General features: G+C 39.8%; 2 protein-coding genes across 3 annotated transcripts in view; one reads left to right on the plus strand and one right to left on the minus strand.

Moving 5' to 3' along the window:
• Window positions 1-7,072, plus strand: part of LOC120112755 (condensin complex subunit 2-like) — a 43,116-nt gene extending 36,044 nt beyond the window's left edge. For both annotated transcript variants that reach the window (XM_039132589.1, XM_039132590.1), the window contains exon 13: window positions 6,402-7,072. In XM_039132589.1, coding sequence (XP_038988517.1) covers window positions 6,402-6,617 — 216 coding nt within the window. In that variant the 3' untranslated portion in view covers window positions 6,618-7,072. The remainder of the gene's footprint in view (window positions 1-6,401) is intronic.
• Window positions 7,073-13,310: 6,238 nt separating this feature from the next.
• Window positions 13,311-21,704, minus strand: part of LOC103724019 (BEACH domain-containing protein B-like) — a 124,077-nt gene continuing 115,683 nt past the window's right edge. The window contains 3 exon segments of the mRNA XM_039132591.1: window positions 13,311-14,009; window positions 18,167-18,927; window positions 21,470-21,701. Of these exon segments, the coding sequence (XP_038988519.1) occupies window positions 18,227-18,927; window positions 21,470-21,701 (933 nt within the window). The 3' untranslated portion in view covers window positions 13,311-14,009; window positions 18,167-18,226.

Genomic DNA, 21,704 nt, shown 5'->3' on the forward strand with positions numbered 1-21,704 from the left:
GCTTTCCAGACTCCATCAACCATAACTCTATCAAATTCATTCCATACAGCACTAGTCCTCTTACGAGAAGAGGTTTGATCTTCACTCGGTTCACCAGTTCTAGAGGAACTAGGAACATGGGGTTGGGGATTAGTTTCTTCTCCCTCAGAAACAGGAATGCCAAACTGACTTTCCTCAAAAGATGACATATCTATGATTAATTCAAAAAATAAAAACTAACCGCAAGGAGGAATTGAGTAGAGGGTCGGAGGGCAGAGGCAGAGCCGAGATTCCGAGCTTCCTCTTGTGCTCTCAACAGAAGCGACCTTCTCTTCTCAACAGGAACCTCCTCTTGTGTAGCACTTGAACAAACTAAAAATTAAATTGCTAGAAGAGCACTTTAGAAGAGAGAAATAATAGCAGTAGAGAAGGAGAGAAGGAGAGGTTTGGTGTGGTGAGAATGAGGGAGGAATGGGCTATTTATAGAAGCCCAAATTTTTTTTTTCCAAAATACCCCTCAATTCAGCCGTTATTGGACTGTTGGGAGGGGTAAAATGGACTTTTTCCCGAAAATAGCCGTTGGAAACGGCTATTTTCCTCCTCCCTCCAGACGGGCCGTGCCGGCACGGCACGGCCCGTCTGGAGCTGTTGCGGGCCGTGCCAGGCACGGCCCGTTTGAAGCCGTTGCGGGCCGTGCCTGGCACGGCCCGTTTGCGCCCGTTACGGGCCGTGCCTGGCACGGCCCGTGGCGTGCCGTGCCCGGCCCGGCCCGCCAATAGACGGGCCTGGGGCCGGGCCGGGCTGGCGTTCCGTGCTGGACGGGCCGTGCCAGGCACGGCCCGCTTCATAAGCGGGCCGGGCCAGGCACGGCCCGTTTAGTCCTTTGGCCCGGTGGGCCTGGGCCGGGCCGGCCCGGCACGGCCCGTTGCCCAACACTAATCTGGAGGCCGAGTAGACCTAGTAGAGCGCCTAACATCAGTAGGTAAGAATGTTGGAGCAGCCTCCTCAGAAATAGTGTGTAGAAGATTCTGAGTTGATAACATCCAGCATAGGAACAACAGTGGTAGCAGGGTCAGAACTGACAACATTGTGCTCCACTGGAGGTGAAGAAATTGCAGGGGGAGCCGCAGCTATGGTGGGTGCAGTACTGGGGCGAGTATAAACCAAACCGGTTTAAAACGTCCAGATGGAAGGGTTGCAACATCAATAGGAGGCAAGACAGCAACAAAATCAATAGTTAAGAAATCCGAAACTGGATTAGTGGCAAAAAAGACTGATTTTCAAAGAAAATCACATTCCGAGACACCCACATTCTCTTAAGAGCTGGATCATAACACAAGAAGCCCTTTTGAGAAGGACTATATCCCATGAAGGCACATTGGACTGACTGTGCAAAGAGCTTGTGTCGTTCATGTGCTGGCAAGTGAACAAAGCATACACACCCGAAGATATGAAGATCCTGGTACTGTGGATCCTTGCCAAAGAGCCGCAAATGAGGAGTGTCCATGCCCAAGACTAGAGAGGGCAGCCTATTAATAACATAGACGGTAGTAGAAAGTGCTTCTGTCCAAAATTTGGAAGGGACGGAGGACTCAAGGAGCAAGGTCCGAGTAATGTCAAGCAGGTGCCTATTATTTCTCTCGGCAACCCCATTTTGTTGGGGTGTATAAGGACATGTCCGTTGGGAAAGAATACCTTTCTGCTGCAAGAAGTCCAGAAAATCAGAGGATACATACTCCCCACCTGAGTCTGTTCGAAAAGCTTTGATGCAAGTGGAAAACTGATTCTCCACATAAGCTACAAAATTCTTGAAGGTAGAAAAAACTTCTGACTTGGAGCGCAGAAAATATAGCCAAGTGAATCGGCTGTAATCATCGATGAATGTGATAAAATATTTATATTTTGCACGAGAAGGAACTGGTGTGATACCCCATACATCACGGTGGACAATCTCAAACACTTTTTCTGCTCTACTACCATGTAAAGGAAAAGGGAGAGTTTTGCTTTTTGCCGAGTTTGCAAGAAGAACACTCAATAGGAACAGAACAAAAGATTCTTTATTTCCCAAGTCTCCATATTTCAATAAATAATTTAGAATACAAGTGTTTGGATGGCCCAAACGTCAGAGCCAAACCTCACTCTTACTACAAACGGTGTTACTAGCAAAAGACAGCACATCAGTAGGCTTATTTTGAGTGATCTGTAGAGGAAATGTCTCCCAATCTTAGGCCCCTTCACTATCACCTTGCCCGACCCCTGCTCCTGCACGATACATCTATCACGAGAGAAAACCACAGCACAACTATTGTTAACTAACTGTCCAACAGAAAGAAGATTGACAGATAACCCAGGAGCGATAAGCACTTCATTGAGTGCAGCAGAAATATCTCCAACAGCAGTAATAGGAATTGTGTTTCCACTAGCAGTTTGGATATGTGAATTGCCATGATACTTTCGAATATTTTGAAGCATATCAGGGGTCCTAGTCATGTGATTTGAGACACCAGAATCAAGGAACCAAGACTTAGAAGAGTCATAGAAATTACCTTGAAGACCCAGAGTAGAAAAAGCAGAGTTAATCATCTGCTGCATCATGGCTGGAGTTATGGATGTAGCAGATGTAGAGGATTCTTCACACAATGAAGTAGAAGAGGCAGCAGACTCCACTGAGATTTGATAAGCCTTTGGCTTGGAAGGACGGATGGGGCATTCTTTGATGATATGATCATTTTTCTTGCAATAATTGCAGAATTTCTTGCTGCAATTTACAGCAATATGGCCATATTCTTTACAGCTATAGCACTGAACCGTGCTCATATTTCTTGACCTGGATGCAACTGGAGGAGTGTTGCTGGCATCTTTCTCCAAGAGAGCCTGAGTAATTCCCCTCTGTTCTGCACGCAGCAGCTCTCCTAGGCAAACAACCAGAGAGGGAGGGACCTCCCTGTTAAGCAAGGCAAATCTAGTAGCTTCAAATTCAGGATGCAAGCGCATGAGAAATTGATCCCTTTGGCTCGTGGCATGGACTTGGTGTACAGCAGCCAAGCCTTCTGCAGGAACTTTTGCTTGAATAAGGCTAGAATCAACAATGCCAGAATACTCGGTCCGTAGATTAAGAAAATCTGAGTAATATTTCTGAATTGACAGATTGCCTTGAGAGAAATTGGCAATCTCCAACTCAAGCTGATAGCGCCTAGCATTGTTGTCATGATTGAACACAAGTTTGAGGTAATCCCACATCTGTTTTGCAGTGGAATATGGATGAAGACTCAGAACTATATGAGAGTCAACAGACCCGAGAATCCAGGAACGAATTCCTGCATCAGTGGCTATCCATTCAGCCCTTTTTTCAACCTCAGTTTCTGCTGGGAGCTTCATGGAGCCATCAATATAGCCCCACAGCTTTTTACCTTGAAGAAGAGTTTGAAACTGAAACTCCCAAGTCGAATGATTCCTCCCTGTGAACTTGATGCAGACAACTTCATGCTTCTCCTTGATGACAGACAGAAGACCAGAATGCTTTGAACCAGGACTAGGACAAGAAGCTCCACAAGCTAAGAGATTTTCGAAGAAAACTAGGAAGAAGTGGCTCTGATACCATGTCAGAATATTTTAGATACCTTGCTCCTAGGCTCTCTTTCCATTAAATAGAGGATTCAAAATAGCTATACATGGAAAGTAAATCAAGGAGAATTAGCCATCCCTGATTCCTAGCTATCACCTATAATTACATAGCTATATTAGGACAGCTATGCATGGAAAGTAAATCAAGGAGAATTAACCATCCCTGATTCCTAGTTATCACCTATAATTACAGCTGTTATCTCTAAATAATTACAGAATAATTACAGAGTTAATACTCCTAATTGTGCTGCTCACGTGACAAGCTTAAGGGTCCCTTGCTTGGTGCAATGGTAGAAGGCTTGGGATGACAAGCAAGGGTTCAAGTCGTGGAGCAGCTATTTTGTGGAAGAAAAAACAAAACTAAAAGTTAGGTTTGCCCCTAGTCTGCCCCTCCTGGGACCCTTAATTGTCGGGATCATAACGATATTGATCTTTTTATTTTCATTTTTAGCTTGCTCCATGGAACCATTGCTCATATGACACATTTGCATAATTCTTCTATATCGGACTTCTCTTGTAACCCATATCATGACACGTTTAATTGAATGATCTATTAAGGCATATGCCAAAACTATAATGCTAAAACTTTGTTCATTATTTGGCCCTTAAGATCATGCGAGTCTGTTCCAATTTCTGAAACTTGTGAGATTTTGGACCTTGATATGTGTATATATGCTATATTCTAGACAACCATGTAATTCTTTTTGCCTTGTGATACAATAATGTTTATGCCATTTGTTTGGTACAGCTGATCATTTAGGCCCTGTTTGGGGGAGCTGTTGGCAGTAGAGCTGTTGGAAGTAGAGCTGTTGGAAGTAGAGCTGTCTGAAGTAGAGCTGTTATAAAAAGCTGTTTGTTGTTTGGTAACTATATTTTTAAAGTGCTGTGGCACTTTAACATATGTTTGGTAAACAAACTGAGAAAGTACTTTTATATGACAAAATTACCATAAAGGACATTGCATAGTATTATACAATAGAGCATGATAAAACATAACATATATTAATACATAATATACGATATAGTATAATATTACTGTAATATAAAATATTATTATTATAATATAGTAATATGATATTGCATAGCATAGCATAATGGTAATATAATTATTAGTATTAATTAATTTCTCATAATATAACATAATATTAAATTATTTAAAATAACATATTAATGTATTATGATATAAGGTAATATAATATAATATGTATAGTATAATACAATAATAAAGGTATAAAATAATATATTATTAGTATAAATTAATTTTTCATAATATAACATAATATTAAATTATTTAACATTACATATTAATGTATTATGATATAATGTAATATAATAATATATTTATAGTATAATACAACAATAAATAACTATTTATCTGTTTAATAGATTATCTTTTTATTTAACTATTTGCAATGGCGACAAATTCACCGTACTTATCAATATCATAAGGATCAGATTATTTGCCACTCACTCATTATTTTTCTTTATATTTATTTATTTATACGTTCATTCGTATATATATTTTTATTTATGCATTTATTTATTTATTATTTTATCCATTGAAATATATTTATTTATTATCTTATTTATTTATTCATTCATTCATTCATTTATATAAATATTTATTTATGCATTTATTTATTTATTTATTTATTCTTTTCTTTTCTTTTCTTTTCTTTTATTTTATTTCCTTTTCTTTTTTTTTCCTTTTCTTTTTTTCTTCTCTTCTTCTCCTTCCTTCCTCTGCCCCCTTCTCCGTTCTTCTCCTCCCGCGCACCCGGCAGCACCGGAAGGGGGCCAGGCCACGGCGGCCGCGGGAGGGGGCCGGGCCGTGGCCGGCGGCAGTCTCGGTGGCCGACGGCGCCGGAGGGGGTGCGGCCCTACGGCGGCGGGGGAGAGGGACGGGGTGCAGCGGCGGGGGAGAGGGAGGGGGTGCGGCACTGCAGCGGGGAGACACTGCAGCGGCGGGGGAGAGGGAGGGGGTGCGGCACTGCAGCGGGGAGACACTGCAGCGGCGGGGGAGAGGGAGGGGGTGCGGCGGCGGGGGAGAGGGAGGGGGTGCGGCACTGCAGCGGCGGGGGAGAGGGAGAGGGAGGGGGTGCGGCGGCGGGGCACTGCAGCGGCGGGGAAGAGGGAGGGGGTGCGGCGGCGGGGGAGAGGGACGGGGTGCGGCGGCGGGGGGGAGGGAGGCACAGCAGCGGCAGCGGCGGCGGTGATGCGGGGGGGAGGGGTGGGGGTGCGGGTGGGTTGGGAGGTGGTTTGGGAGAGGAACAGGGCCGGGGGGAGGGGGGGCGGGTCGGTTGGGAGAGGAACAGGCGGTGAGGAACCTTTTTTGGGGAGGAATTTTTTTTTTACATGGGGGTATTTTGGTCAAAAATACAGCTTTCCGAAAAAGCTGAAAACAGCATTTTCGGAAAGCTCCAAATTGGAGCTTCCTTCCAAAAGCTGTTTTCAGCTTCCCGCAAAAGCTGAAACAGCTTTTCAAAAAAATTACCAAACACCATTTTTTAGCTAAAAGTACTTTTGGAGGGCCAGAAAGTGCTTTTTGGCCCTCCAAAAGCTCCCCCAAACAGGGCCTTAGAATCTTGTAATGCTAAAATTTAGCAGCTTTAATGCGCACACTCTCCCTGCGTGTATAGACTTGAGGCCAGTTTTACTACATTATTTTGAACAAGTGTCTGTTAAGTTCTTGATCAAAAAATCACTTTTTTTTTCTTCTTGTTTATAAATAGATCTTCTTATTTTTGATCTCATTATTGCCTTCATGCATATTTGATGGTTCATTATATGTATTTCAGGAAGGTGAGGCTACAGTGTCTCTAAGGGAGGTCTTACTTCAGTTTCCAAGTGACTGCCCTACAGCTCCAGCCAAGGATATCTCCCCGCACCTGTTTTTCATCTGTCTCTTGCATTTAGCTAATGAGCACTGTTTGAGCATCCATGATCGTCCGAGCTTAGATGAGCTTGACATCCACATTCCCTCTGCTGCACTCGTGAAGTTATGTTCAAATTAGCAGCTCACATTTCCACATACCAAGCTACAGCATATCACTTATATTTTAACACTGAGCCACAAAATGTATGTTCTACTGGAACTCGAGGTTTATGATGTGCTCATATGAAATCAAGCATGCGTTGTTTTCATATGTATTTCGTTTACTTCATGTAAGCTGCTTTGGTTTAGTGTGTCAGACTAAGGAATGACTTCATGGAGCTGTCAAGGGCCACTTGTATTTGTCATTGAGATCTGAGATTAGTTAGACTTGGCAAGCCATTGTTGTAATAGGAAGTATTGTTTTAAAGCTGCTTCTTAGGATAAGTTTAAAACACATTGCAAATTATATGCAGCATAATTTGCTCATGGTAGCAGGATCCATCAACAAACTCCTTGTGTACTAAACATACAGGGTTTATAATGTGAGAGGGCTGGAGTTGGGCCAGGTGGGGCTGGAACTACGAAGCCTCCCTACTCGTCCTGATGTTTGTCATGTTGTCAAACTAGATATTACATTCCCACAGGCTTTATAATCAGAAGCGGTCGGTCTCCATCCTAATCTTGTTGAGAAACGGTTGTGCCATGAAAGATTGAAAGCGATTCTGCAGTGTATCCATCTGCTGCTTCACACACATTCCCATGCTTCCCGGTTTTTTTTTTTTTCTTTTTGGCTGGGAATAGATGAGGAAAGTCCCAACCCATAGGAGAAGAGGTACCTCTACTTCTCTAGGATTTTTTCTCAAGAAGGTTCGTGGAAAGTTGAATATTTTGAAGGATAACATCACTCGAAACCTGAAACTTTGGCCCCTTGCTTTAGACGGGTTGTGACTATGGAGCTAAAGCTCGGTTTATACCCTTCCCCTTTATTTCATTAGGGGTGCAAATGGGTCGGGTTGGGTTGGATCCTGAGTGACCTCGATCCGATCCGATTTTTTGTCCGGATCCTAATTTTGGACCCAGATCCGATCCAGTTGAAGATCGGCTCGGGTCAGGTCGGGTCGGATTTTGGTTGGGTCCGGTCCGTGTTGGGTCGGGTCGGGTCGACCCGGGATAATTGACATATGGGCCTTTGATTGGTTAGACTTTGCTGTTTATTCCTTGTTGACTGAAAGTTTAATTCATGTCTCATGATTTAATGGTTTATTATTTTAGTTCTTGGCGCCATATACATTTATATATAATTGTTTGCAGTATGGATATAAATGTTGGAAAAAAAAATGAGCCAAGAAAGAATAATGCCACAAACACTCTTCCTTATTTGTGCAATTAAATAGGAATATCATAACAATTCACCAAGTAACAATAATCTTCCACAATCAACATAAGTAATCAACAAATAAGATAATCAAGTAACCCATGAACAAGAGGCACCACAATTTTAAATCTGGAAAACCTTTCGATATGAAGCGAAAAACCATAGTCTAGTCCAGCTAAAATCCTTCACCATTTAGAATAATAAGATTACAATTCATCCTTTCTAGTTTAACAAGAGGCTACCCAAACATCGCTAAGATCGGATCTTAGCTTCAACAATATGAACATTCATCATCAATAAGATAATAATAAACAACCAAATAAAGGGTGAGTCTCGCCAAATGTGGATGCTTGAAATATCCAATAGAGAAAGTTTTTCAAAGATCCAAACCGTTCAATTTGTATCTATTATTGATAGGAACAAGATATTAAAATTTTATCAAAATCGGTGAAAAATCAGTAATTTGATCATCTGGTAAAGTAGCACATTTTTTTTTAATTTTCTGTTTTCACCGTCAGACCTTTTCTTTGTTTGTTTTCTATTTTTGTTATCACTATTGCAGCTCTCTCCAAACAAGACAAAAATGGCTTGTGAAAGAAAACACTCGAAATGAGCCACATGCACCACTTCTTCCTTTTCTCTCTGTCCTTTTTTTTTTTAATTAAATGATGCGGGTCCCACCTGAAGAGGGTGCACACCAACAAATCTCCCTCCCTTGTCTCATATGGGGGATTCCACCAAGCCTACTTTAGAAATAAATCTCCCCCTCCTCACTTTTGTGGGGAATTCTACCAAGCCCACTTCTCTCTATAATAATATTTTTTTTCGGACATGGTTTTAATCATTATATCCGATCCATTATCTGAGTATGGATTTTCTCAAGACATGACAACTTCATCTCTAAAGCATTTGAATACAATAATATTTTATATCAATGTGCTTGGATCTCGAGTGAAATTTTGGATTCTTTGAGAGATGGATTACATTTTGATTGTCATAGTGAAGCATATACTTCTCTTGTTCAAGGTCAAACTTTTGTAGAAAATTTTTCATTCACAAAAGTCCTTTGCAAGCTTTTGTAACTATAATATACTCGACCTCAATAGTGGATAAAGAAAAATATTTTTATAATTTGGATTGCCATGACAGTACTAAAGAAAAGTCATTAAGTATTTCGATGTGTGTTACTCAGCTATGCAGCCCAAGAGAGGAGGGGGGGGGGGGGGGGGGGGGGGATGAATTGGGCTTTTCAAAAACTTTTAGCAGCATGCAGCAGAATAAAAACTTAATATGTGTGTGCAAGTGAAAAACGAACTATAGGTAAACATATAAAATAACAAACACCCAAATAAAACACTACATACACATCAGTTTATAGTTGTTTGGTGCTAACCCTGCACTTATGTCCAATTCCATGATACTCTTCTTGAGAATTCAACTATAATCTAAGATTATAGCAACATTGTTTTTCCGAGCTCACAATTAACTCAGTTGATTTTTACTAGAAATCCCTCATTCGGGTGCTGAAAATAACATAACTAGTTTTGTGCTTTTCAACGTTGTCGGAAATGCCGAAAGTTTCATTCAACACTTGAACAATTTCTTCCGACTGTGCATTCTCGAACCTGCGACTAAACTTGTCGTTCATCGCAGTGAGCATAATGCAACGGACAGTGATACGACCGCTGAGCCACTTCTGATAAGTATATCTGACTGTATTCCGTGCATTAGCAGCGGGCTGCTCAAGTGCCGGATTCACAGAAAGGATCCGTTCATACTCTAGCACAATCTTAAGCTTTCTAAGCTAGTTGTTAAAGTTAGGTCCTGTCCACTTGTCGTTATCCAATAACGAACGTAGCGACAAAGTGGTGGCCATTTCTGCTCTGTGCTCATAGAAAAACCCGAAGAGTCGACCTTTCTGTTCTAGACTCCTAAAACCCTGGGGTTGACTCTTGAAGTCCTGGCATCGACTCTTCGGGTCTTAGGGTCGACTCCTAAAGATTCTGAAAGTGGTTGTCTTTTGTTTTTGACCTGTGGCTTTCTAGGGTCATCTCTTGTAAGTCTGAAGTCGACTCTTCTTCACTTGGGGTCGACTCCTCCACTACAAAAGCTTCAAAATAGTTCAAATACTTCTCCAACTTTAAGATTTATTCTTCCGGGCTTCTCCATACTTCTCTAACCTTTCACTGAGCTCCCTATAAAACAAATTAACTTTCTAACAACACAAAATTGCTAGTATCATACTTAAATATTTTGTCCTCATCAAAATCAATCCATTGGGTCAACAATCAATCCCTTTTTCATGAAAAAACTTTGATTATATGCAAAATAAAAACATATTGTGCTTGTAGAATTTATTTATAATTAATTCATTTATGTAAAACATGAAGTAAACAAATATGTTCCTTAAGAACATATTTTATGATTGCTTCATAAATATTTAGCTTAATCCAAGCTAATATATATATATATTCAATTAAGCATATACTCAACTTATTCTCTCCCCTTTTTGACAGTATCAAGAAGTTGCATTCTAAAATTTATCAAATATCAAAAGAATTATAGCAACTTCAAGTTTGTTCCAATCAATATTTAGGAGGACTGAAGAGCTTAAAGATGAAAAATCAGATTCAGAGATTTTGATCATACAACTTTGATGGATCAAACCATTTGGGATTCCAGAGTTTCAAAATTTTAATACATAACAATAGTTAGTTCCTCTCTTCCCATTTTCATTAAATTAGAGTTATTATAATCAATTTTAGTGTGGTCCTAATAACATCAAATATTAGAGTTATAATTTGGTTCATGATTGAAGCACAAGATTTATCAAGCAAGCTTTAAGGGGGATCAGAGTAAATTTCAAAATTAAATTTCAAAAGAGGCCTATTAGAGAGAATCATTTTTATTCCTTCATATTTTAGTATTCTTTCTCCCCCTTTTGTAGAAGTTTTTAATTTATGTTGTTAAGTTCCATATGATCTTTGCCCCTTAAGTTTTGTTTCTTTCTCTTAATTAATCATTCCATTTAAAGTTTCAGAGTTTGAGAATAGTTTTCAATAAAACTTTTAGATTAATAATTTGATATATGTATTTTCTATGCATTGCAGCTCATCTTAAGTCATTAAGATTTTGAGTATTGGGATATAGAAAATACATATTTCAAATTATCAGATCATATTCATTTAAAAATATGAGAAACTTTATTGGACTAGAATCAAAATACGAGCTAATATTGATGAGTTTCAGCAAGTCTTATAATATTACAACATGCATTGTGGCATTAAGTACAAGTATCATAGAACTAAAGTATGTAAGGCATCCCAAAGAGGTATATCAAAATCAACCTATTCTACCCAATTTACAATTCAATTTATTCCAATTTAGGTTGAATTATGTATCTTTCTATTGCCTAACTATGTAGCCCAAGAGGGAGGTGAATTGAGCTTTTCAAAAAGTTTAACAAAATACAGTTGAATTAAAAGCTTGATAGATAAATATAAATTTTAGCACCAAACTAATAAGCAAAACAAACAACGCAAACAACCAAAATTTATAGTGGTTCGGTGCTAATCTTGACCTACATCCACTCCCCAAGATACCTTTTTTGAAAATTTCACTATAATCTTTTCGGGATTATAGTCCAATTGTTTTATACGGGATCACAATCAATCTAGTTGATTTTCTTAGAAAATCAACCAAAACCTATATCGATTATTTTACTCAGGCTCACAATCAACCCATTTGATTTTTTCAGAAAATCAATCAAAACTTTCATCGATTGTTTTACTTGGGCTCATAATCAACCCAGTTGATTTTTTTCTAAAAATCAACCAAAACCTTCACAATCTAATTCAATGTTTGGATGGACCTTCTCCCCAAGTTTCAATTCCTGAAACTTGTTACAGCAAAGTATAGAAAAAATTAAGTGTAGACATGATAAAGTACATTTTCTAAATAATGAATATAGAGAATTAAATGGAGCTTGACATGGTTGGTTAGCTTGATTGATCTTGAAGGCGCTTCACCAACTTTTAGTTGAAGAAGATATGATTGTTCAGCTTATAATGAATGCTCTTAAATGATTTTCTTTTTGAACCTTCCTTTTGCTTTCTCTTTCTTAGTTGATTTTTCTTTGGTCTGCTTGAGCTCTCTTTTTTTTTTTTAGGTTTTTCCATACATTTATACTCTTGGAACATATTCCTAGCCATTAGACAAGTAAAAGAGCTATCGTGAGATGAAAAACAGTCGTTGTGACTCACAAAAATACTATTCAATACTATTGTTAGGTAGAGGGGTCGACTCCACATCGTCAAGGATCGATTTATGATCTTCAGAAGTTGACTCGTAATCTTTAGGGGTCAACTCGAGCTTGCTACTATTTCTTCTGTTAGCCTTGAAGACTTGCATTGAGACTCGCTCGAGTTTTGTACGTTTCCTTGATATCAAAACCCAGATCGACCAAACCTATGCTGTGGTCTAGGTTTTACTTCCCTTGTACATTAATCTAAAAATTCAATCACTTTCTGCTTAAGTCTATTTTTCAAAAAAAGAAAAAAAAAAAAAACTAGGAACCACCTACTACCCCCTCCCATCTTGTGTCTTGATAAAACAACCATGCTACTCTCCCAGTCTGCACGATCTACCATCCATCGTTCGTGCATTCCGAACAACTAATGTTAAAATAAATATAGTCCATTTTCAGAAGCAACAACACACACATCGGACGCGCGCGCACAAGAAAAAAAGAGTATAGCTTGTTGGAGCTACAGTGCGCTACTTCGGCCCAAACAACAGCGAGCCCATAAAAAGGCCTAACGATTGACAAATCGAGTTTAACAAAATCCACATTACAGATTCAGCTTCAAAGGTTAAAGCACATAAATTGCCTGACATGATACCTCCATTGAATTCTCTGGATACATTTTAGGCTTGTAAGCTCACGTATGACACATTTGCATGGACGTACAACAAAAATAATTGAGAATGAGGCAGAAAATCTTGTACAACAAATTCCTAATTTATTTGACCCTTCAAAAAATAGGGGCAGCCCAATAGGAAACAATTACGATATTCTTTGTTAAAATTCAATGATGCTATTCTAGTCATTAATAAGTCATTGGCAAGCTGCCCGTGATAGTATAAACATCCATATTCATTGACCCGATGACATTTTAAATAATTGCTTTGAGAGAACAAACTTCTACAATATTTTTCAAAAGTGCCATTAGATGTAGTAATCACCAACATGCTTACAAGGTAAGCAAACTCTGGAGATGGAGACGCCATTGATGAGAGCTCAGCTAAGTTCACCAAGAAGCAGATGGGTATATATTGGAAACATTAATTACCATAACCACTGAAACAACAATTACATAGGAATTCTAGCACTTCAACTTAAAGAGTATTTACAAGCTGAAAGCAGATATTTTGAAGAACAGCCGAATAATCAGTAAATGAAGTCCACAACAATGAGTATTTATAAGCTTTGAATTTCAATATTCTAGATATGTAACCATAACCTGGAATACATGACCAAAATGATCAGAGGCCAAATTTTTTTTTAAAAAAGGGATCTTACACTAACAAATAAAAAAGTTGTATACATATGGTAAGAAAAATATGATGCCTAAGATCATCCCTCTCAAAGAAACATTTAGTTCAACCTTCCACCGACTCAAATATGGATGCTGAATAGCCCTCTTTAGAAGAAATGATCACTCATAAGTCATAACATTAACAATCGTGCTCAAGAGCCCCATAACTGCATATACAGCAGTGCAGAAATAAAACAAACTGTAGATTCCTGTAATAAAGCACTTATTCCCATATGCCCCACCTGAGGATGCAAGGGTACAATGAGAGACTGAGAGAGGATGTGAATTGATCTATATAGGTATTTCTATCTATAATTGATGAATGATAATCAAAGTCCACATCGTCTTTTACAGCAAAAGAATGCAAGACTCAACATGCACACATAACTGTGACTTCATTTCCATTGGGCAGTCAAATTCATTCCCATTAAGATGCAGACAAACCTGTACATTCTCCGTCAGCACATCATTTAAGGATCAGAATCTTAGAAGTCTGCAGAGCTAATGATACCACAACATCACGATCATGGTTGTTCTTTTCATTATGCAGGAATTTATCCTGTATCTTCAAGGAAGTTACGCTGTTCAGTAACTTTATATAATATAACTAACAAAAGCAATGAAAACTTCCAATGTGGTTAAAATAGATAAAAAGCGTTAATGCCAACAATTTAAGCAAATGTCCAACCAGATAGTAAGAATAACAGTAAAATATTCCCATGATATGGAGAAAATTAAGAAAACAGATCATGGGTAAATTAATAAAAAAGAATTAGATACCTGATTGATAAAACATTGAGGCAGTGAATACCCAATAGCTCATCTTCACTTTTCCCTCTCCATACTGTTTTTTACCTTTCATGCAAATGAGACAACTAATTATTTTTCTTAGGATTTCATTCCTGCATTAAGTGATTGCGGGAATTGCTTTTTTCTTTCATTTTCTTTCCAAATTTGCTAATTTTTCGAGAGATAGCATTCTCTTCTATCTTGTTAATAGGTATAAAGATACGCAGCTTGAAGTAGTAATCGATGTTGAAATTGAATCTCCCTAGATGACTTCTTTTTGCTACCAAAAGCCTCCAGCATAGATGCAATATGGCCACCGCCTCTGCTGACGGCCTCCCTAACTAAGATCTTCCTGAACTCTGAATCCATCCTGCTGCTCGCAGAACCGAAGCCTGACTCGTAGTACGAGGGACCAAATCGAGCCCTATGTTTGGCCACCTCATCCTGCTGCCACTGATTATCTAGGCTTGCTTGCATGGCAACCTGGATCTGTGCCTCGTCATTTGGAGTAGACGCCTCCTCTGACCTCCTGGAGTCATAGGAAGGTGGCTCTTTCGACGGTCCACCTCCGCCATCTTCTTGAAAATTCTCTTCTTTGCTGCTCTAAAATCAGCGAAGTGCTTCTTAATCAGATGCCAAACTGCTTGTAAGTATTTCCGACACAAATACATCAAGATAGCCAGCAGCTAAGTGCGGCTTCAACCTGGTTACCCCTCCTCTATTGAACTCTGTGTTGCACTAGTTGCACTTCCAATGGTGCGACCCGAGAGCATTTGCCCATAATCTCAATCAATGTCGTGCTCTGGCACCTTTTTTCTGGATAGCTCCATTCCTGCAGGTTTATCAACTATGCCAATTTATCAATTCTTTAGAAATACCAAAATTTCGCAACGATGAAGATATTTTTTTTTTACATCAGAAAATACATCTGATTTATCTAATACATAAAACTAATTTTTCATATTATTTATCTATTTATATATTTTTAATAATTTTTAAATTTAAAAATATGTTTAAATATCATAAATTCAAAAAAATATATTTTGTAGTTCAGAAATTACTTCTGAATTATGTAATACATATTACTAATTTTTCATAATTTTAGTATTATTTATATATTTTTAATTATTTTTTGAATTTAAAAATAATGTTTAAATAGTGGAGTTCACCTTCTAGCATGGGATACTGTCTGTCAGCCGACCAGCAGCGACAGGTTGGGGATTCTATCCTTGACCGAGCGACGAGAAATACTCTCGACTAGGCTGGCAGCCAGATTCCTTTTGGAGCCAGAGTCTTTGGGGCACCGTGATGAGAGCGAAGTATGGAGATCCGATGGATTTGACAGGGTTTCGCACAGGTCGTTACAGCTCCATCTGGAGAGAGATCTGCGTCTATGCCTCGGTGGTACTACCGGAGATCAAATGAAAGATCGGGGACGGGCGGACCAGTGACATTTTGGAGGATGGCTGGTTATTTGCGATGCCATTGAGCAGCTGGCCCACCTTGATCGATGGGGGACTTCTGGAGGGGCGCAGTCTCTGATCTATTTGCTCCGAGCCGACAAGCATAGGACGAGGACCTCGTTCAATGGATTTTCGAGGATAGGCTGGTTGAGCGAGTCCTATCCCTACCAATTCCTGCTAGTGTGCTTGAGGACAGGAAGGTCTGGAGCGTGACCGGAAGGTCTACAGTTACAGCCTGGGACTTACTTCCGGTGGTCAGGAGGTCTCCAGCTCGGCAGATTGACAGGGGCTGGATCCGGAGACTTCGCATCCACCCACGAGTCGCCTTGTTTGTCTGGAAAGTGGCGTGGGGGTGCTTGCCTACTAGAGGCGATGAGCTTCTCCCCAGATTGTATGGACTGCTTAGGCGAGGAGTCTATTTTCTATATCCTGTTCGGTTGCTCGAGAGCTGCTCAGATCTGGGGGGTGCTACGAGCCCCCCGACCCTCAGCGACAGTGGGCGGTTCCCGAGGACTTTGTGCAGCTCTTGCAGACATCTACACGATAGCCGAAGGCGGGAGTCAAGAGTCAGGGCTGCCTACCTAGCCTATCACTGTTGGCTAGATAGAAAAGCCCGAATCTTCGAGAACATCAAGTGCATTCGAGACAGGTAGTGGACAGGGCTCTTCTCTAGGTAGCGGAGGTCCTCCGCCCCCCCACACCATCATCTTTTAGGACAGCCGGAGAAATCCGGGGCCCCCCTTGCGCTCTTGCAGTGCCCAGGACCGTGTTGGTCTCATGGGAGCCCCCACCCCCTGGTTGTCTCAAGGTGAACTTCGATGGAAGTGCTGGCGAGGTGTATCAGGAGGTGCGAGCTCCGTCATCAGAGACCATGAGGGCAGATTGGTAGCGGCAGGGGGTCGGAGGATCTATGACACGTCCGTAGCCTGCGTTGAGCTCAGAGCTGCATGGAAGAGTATTACCTATGCGAGGCGACGACTGGAGGTGGACTGCATCTTCCTTGAGGGTGATTCGGCCACGATGATCGAGTGGATCCGGAGTCGGAGTCGTGATGTCGATTCCAGACCGCTGCTCCAGGACATCCGTAGACTCTTAGCCGAGTGTGGACTATCACGGACTTTGCACATCTTCAGGGAGGTGTATAGCATCGCTGATTGGGTGGCTTCCTTCGCGGCTCACCACTCTAGGGGCTTTGCTTGGGTTGACCCTGCATTGGTTCCTATTTCCTTGCTTAGGCTTATCTTTTCTAATTCAGTTGGCTGTGCTCACACCCGTCGCGTGGAAGCTGCTATTGTACCAAAAAAAATAGTAATATTTTAAAAAATTAATTTCAGCTCAGATCCAAGTAGAACCCAATAATGCATGCTACATATATTTTTCTAGGCCTTTGAGCATGCATCAAATGCGACTTATTTTTCAATTTTTTTCAAATTTAGGCCTAGGCTACTGTGCGCTTGATCGTATAAAAACTTGAATGAATGGACACCAAATTTTGCTATAAAGTAGCTTGCATCTCCCTAAATACACTTCAAAGTTTACAATTTTTTTATTTTTATTTTTTAAAATATTTTTTAATCTTTTATTCCGAAAATATATTTTTAATTTTTAAAAATTATATATAATCCAAAAATTAAATTTTTTAAGTCATCGTGTAGATTTCCATAGATCTATAATATATAATAAAATCAAGCCCAAAACGAAAATTTTGGCATGGTCTCTCCTTATTTTGTAATTTTGAAGCTATTTTTTCAAGCCAAAAAAAATGAGGAAATAAGATAGGGAAGAGGAGCAGATCTTATTTAGGCTTGAATCTTTTTTCTGAAGTGCTGAATCGGTGTGCTTTGACCTAGTGGAAAGGGTGAATGGTGGAAAGTTCTCCGCCGCTTATAAATGTTTTTGAGGTCTTTTCGGGTCTTCCCAACAACATTTTAACAGCAGACAAAGCAAAAGACAGAGGCCCGATTCAAAATCGGGTCGACTTGATGCAAACCGGCTGATTCGCACCGAGTTCGAACAAAACCGGCCAGCTGGTTTCAGGCCAGTTCGCACCGGTAAGGTCCGGCTCGGACCTTTTCCGGCCGGTTCCAACCGGTTCAGGGTCGGAACCGAATCTAAAGACCGGTTGGCATTCCTTGCCCCCAATTGCCCGGTTCAGCATTCCTTGCCCCCAACCAAATGGACCCCAAGGATCAATTTCAAAATATTCGGATTTAAAATTAGCTGCCTGCCACAAACATGCAAAACATTAACTTACCACAAATCAATATCTGAAGATCGTTACTGACAAAAGAACACATCTTATACTAATGGAAACTAGTGGAAGTAATTCCTTTGCAGGCATGAGAGAGGAAACATTCATCAAATCTTTAAAACAATAGCATTATAAAACATAATGGACCTATTGATCTAAAAAGAATAGTGTGGAAAATCATGAATTAAGAACTTAGGGAGGAAAACAGGATACCTTTGATCGCACTTCTGGCAAGAAGTGCTGGTGAAGATTCCATTGCTACAATTTCATTAATTAACCCGCTGTGGATGTTTTTGACTTTACATTCCGTGAAAGGCTACCTTTTCGGAGCAGAGGATTTTCTATAGAATATACAAGAAGATTTCCATCCTTGGTCCCAGCTAAGAAACATTCTTCAGGAGTCACCACTAGAGATGTTATTATCTTCCCAACACCTTCATACCTTCTAACAACATCAAGCGAATGCATGGAGCGCAAGATTATTTGTCCATGATCACCAGAACACACAAGAAAGTCTCCACAACTACTAAGTTCAATGCAGCTGAGACGGCCATTAGATTCAGAAGAGGCAATATGTTTTCCATTAATAGAATACATATGCAAACTCAGGTCATTATCAGCATAGATGACAAGTCTTCCATGTTGTGATGCAACTAGCTTTGATAATGCACAACCAGCTGGATGCTGGACGGACCGTACATATGTTCCTTCACGCAAGGTGTGGAACATACAAGTACCATCTTTTGACCCACTGATAACTATATCAAGTTCTGTACTAACAAACAAGCATGTGATGATGTCATCATGACCACAAAGGATATGGAAGGGGCTTTCAATGATGACATAATCTTTTCGGGGCAACTCAGTTTGAATACTTCGAGATCTCCTCTCTGTGGATCTCCCCTTATATGTTTGCCATACCATGACTGTCGTATCATAACTTCCAGTAGCAAGGATATTTCCATCAGATGACACTGCAACATCAATGAACTCTAATTACGTAAAAAAGAACTGAAGGCAACAGTTACGTACAAGTCATAGACAGAGATATTTGATGGAGAAAAGAATTAGCTCTTGATTATAAAACTGAATTAGCTACCAATATAAATACAATAATAATTGAAAGCAACTGAGAAGGATAGAGAAAAGAATTACACCATCTAGACCTTCAAATTAGCACTCAAGTAAAACTAGTTCTAATAACTATCCGAATCAAACATAGATGCAAAAACCCAAAAGTTCCAGCAAGGTTGTACCAATGTTGCCAACTACTTGCATATTAATATAGATATTTGAAAGGAATGTAGAACATGTTTGTTAGAGTTAAAAACAGTTGCCAATACTAGTATATAAATTCCACAAGTTGCATATTTTTATTTCACTAATAGCTTTTGTTTTTACAACAACTACACATTGTTTTGAAGCAATATCTCTTTTGTCCTTTGCAAGAGTTTCAATCTCTGCATCAGGGCTCATCCTGGTCCGCAACCAGGTCAGTACTGGACTAGTGGGACTGTATGAGACCAATCGAGACAGACTAAATGACCATTAACAGCAAGAACGAATAGAAAAGAATTTAAAAATTAAAAAATTGGCATCCCACCTGGTTTAGGGAGACCCAGGACCACCTCAGGACCTGGTCTCTCTCTGAACTGGTACAATACCGTTGAGAGAGATCAGGTCCTTGATGTCGGTCCTCGAAATTGTACAAATTTGGCTTTACACTAATAGATGTGGCATTCAGTGCACATGTGGACCTAAAGTTTAAAAGATATGAATACAGGAGCACCAACACTAAAACTTCTTGAAAACTTCAAAGATCTAGTATTTGAAATCAGCTCCTCTCTTTTTTTCTAACTGCAAAACCCAGTATCAGTGGGCTACACCCACACATGTAGTGTGTGAGTCCCCATTGTACCCCCCCCCCCCCCCCCCCCCCCCCCCCCCCCAAAAAAAAAAGACAGTATCAGAAGCATTTTTCAAAATCCAACAACTTGTTGCTCACCTACCATACGAAAGTTGAGCAACATTGAATGACAACATAAGGCTTTGCTTGTCTCCCCAACCGAAAGCATCTGATTTATGGTTAATTTGTTTCAGAAAAGCATTGACCACCAAGGAATGTTGAACGGCGCACGTCTTTTTGGCCGGTTTGGTACCGGTCTGAACGGGACCGGACCGGTCCGGTGGCCGACCGGTACCGGTTCGGCGATCCTTACTGACCACATTATCGCTTTGCAAATAAACAGTACATGGAAAATTTTTTCAACCTGTTATTCACCACCTAACCTGTCTTATGATATGCTTAGGAGTGTTTGTATTGATTTGTGAGAAAAGCATTGAATGTTAAAGCCAATGTAACTCCAACTTCATCCTGTTCGAAGATCATGGCCACAGACTAGAGATAAGTAAGAAAGGTGGCAGCAGGATAAGGAAAAACTTAGTTTTGAATGCACAAGGTGCATGTAGCTACCGGAGAAAACAAAGAGGCTAAAATTGTGCCTTGGGTAACACATGAAGAACTTTCAGAGAACACGTGCAGATCACAGTAAAAGTACAAACAAGAAACAAATAGTGACACCCGGCACTAGATAAATGACCATGACTACAATGCCGCAAATAAACATCATGAAAATAATTATCAATATAAAGTTAAACAACAAAAATATTTGAGTTAGGCAACGTCAGAATTTATGATAAATTGATTGAACCAAAAAAATATAAAAAACATATAACAAAATTTGATTGGATGGAATAAACCATGGAAAATCTTTGCACTTGGGTAAAATGCCAAAGAATTCTACTTCTTTATGGCTGGTTCATGGAGAAGGTTGAGTAGTAAGGAGTTGTTCGAGTTTTATATTTGTCATTCTAGGTGATACTAGCACGTTTCAGGAAAATGGGTGAATTCAGACCCCTACTGTTTGACAAAGTCCTTAGTTCTTCATGAATTTTATGAAACCAAAATTATATTACTGAAACACAGCTTAGATTTATATTTGCAAATATAGCATGGTCAAAGGAAAGGAAGTCATATGATGATATTCAGATCAGTTTTGCAGCTAACCCTAACAAGGTCTCTAATTGGAATATGTGAATGAAAAGCTAGCCTTGTTAGACTGGAAGTGGCTGCTACACCCTGCAACTATCACCAAGTTTTCTGTAGCAGCTATCAACCATCTTGGGGCAGGCAGGGTGCACAATGAACACTTCACTGCCTTGTAACATATGCACTCTTTAATCGTGACAATAGTAACATCAGGTTTCTATGGAGTTCAAGACATCGAGATCTGATCAAGCTTAGTAGTTGATTTACATATATTCAAATTTTCTATATGATGAAAGAGGTGGCATAGAGGCACATTTTTGTTAACTGCTACAAAAAACATTGCACATGTTTAACTTAGAGATATGAACTCTCATCAAATTCGAGGGAAGATACTGGTAATTGAAGTATATGCGAAATACAAGCAACAGTTCAGGAGTGTAGTCAATGGGTATCCATAATACAATTACCTGCAAGACAACTGACAACATCTCTGTGCTGTCGGATGCTTTGCACAATCCTTCCATCATTTAGGGATATTACTTGGAAACTATTATCCCAATTGCCACATGAGATCAAATAGTTTTCATTAAGATTTTGCAATGTTCCCAGGCACTGTCTTCCAAATTCAATATTTTCAGCCAAGGGGGTACAAATTTTCCGAGGAGGAAGAACATCAGAACCAACTCCAAAAAATGGTTCCTA

This window comes from Phoenix dactylifera, chromosome 12 (genome assembly GCF_009389715.1).
Source record: "Phoenix dactylifera cultivar Barhee BC4 chromosome 12, palm_55x_up_171113_PBpolish2nd_filt_p, whole genome shotgun sequence".
NCBI lineage: Eukaryota > Viridiplantae > Streptophyta > Magnoliopsida > Arecales > Arecaceae > Phoenix > Phoenix dactylifera.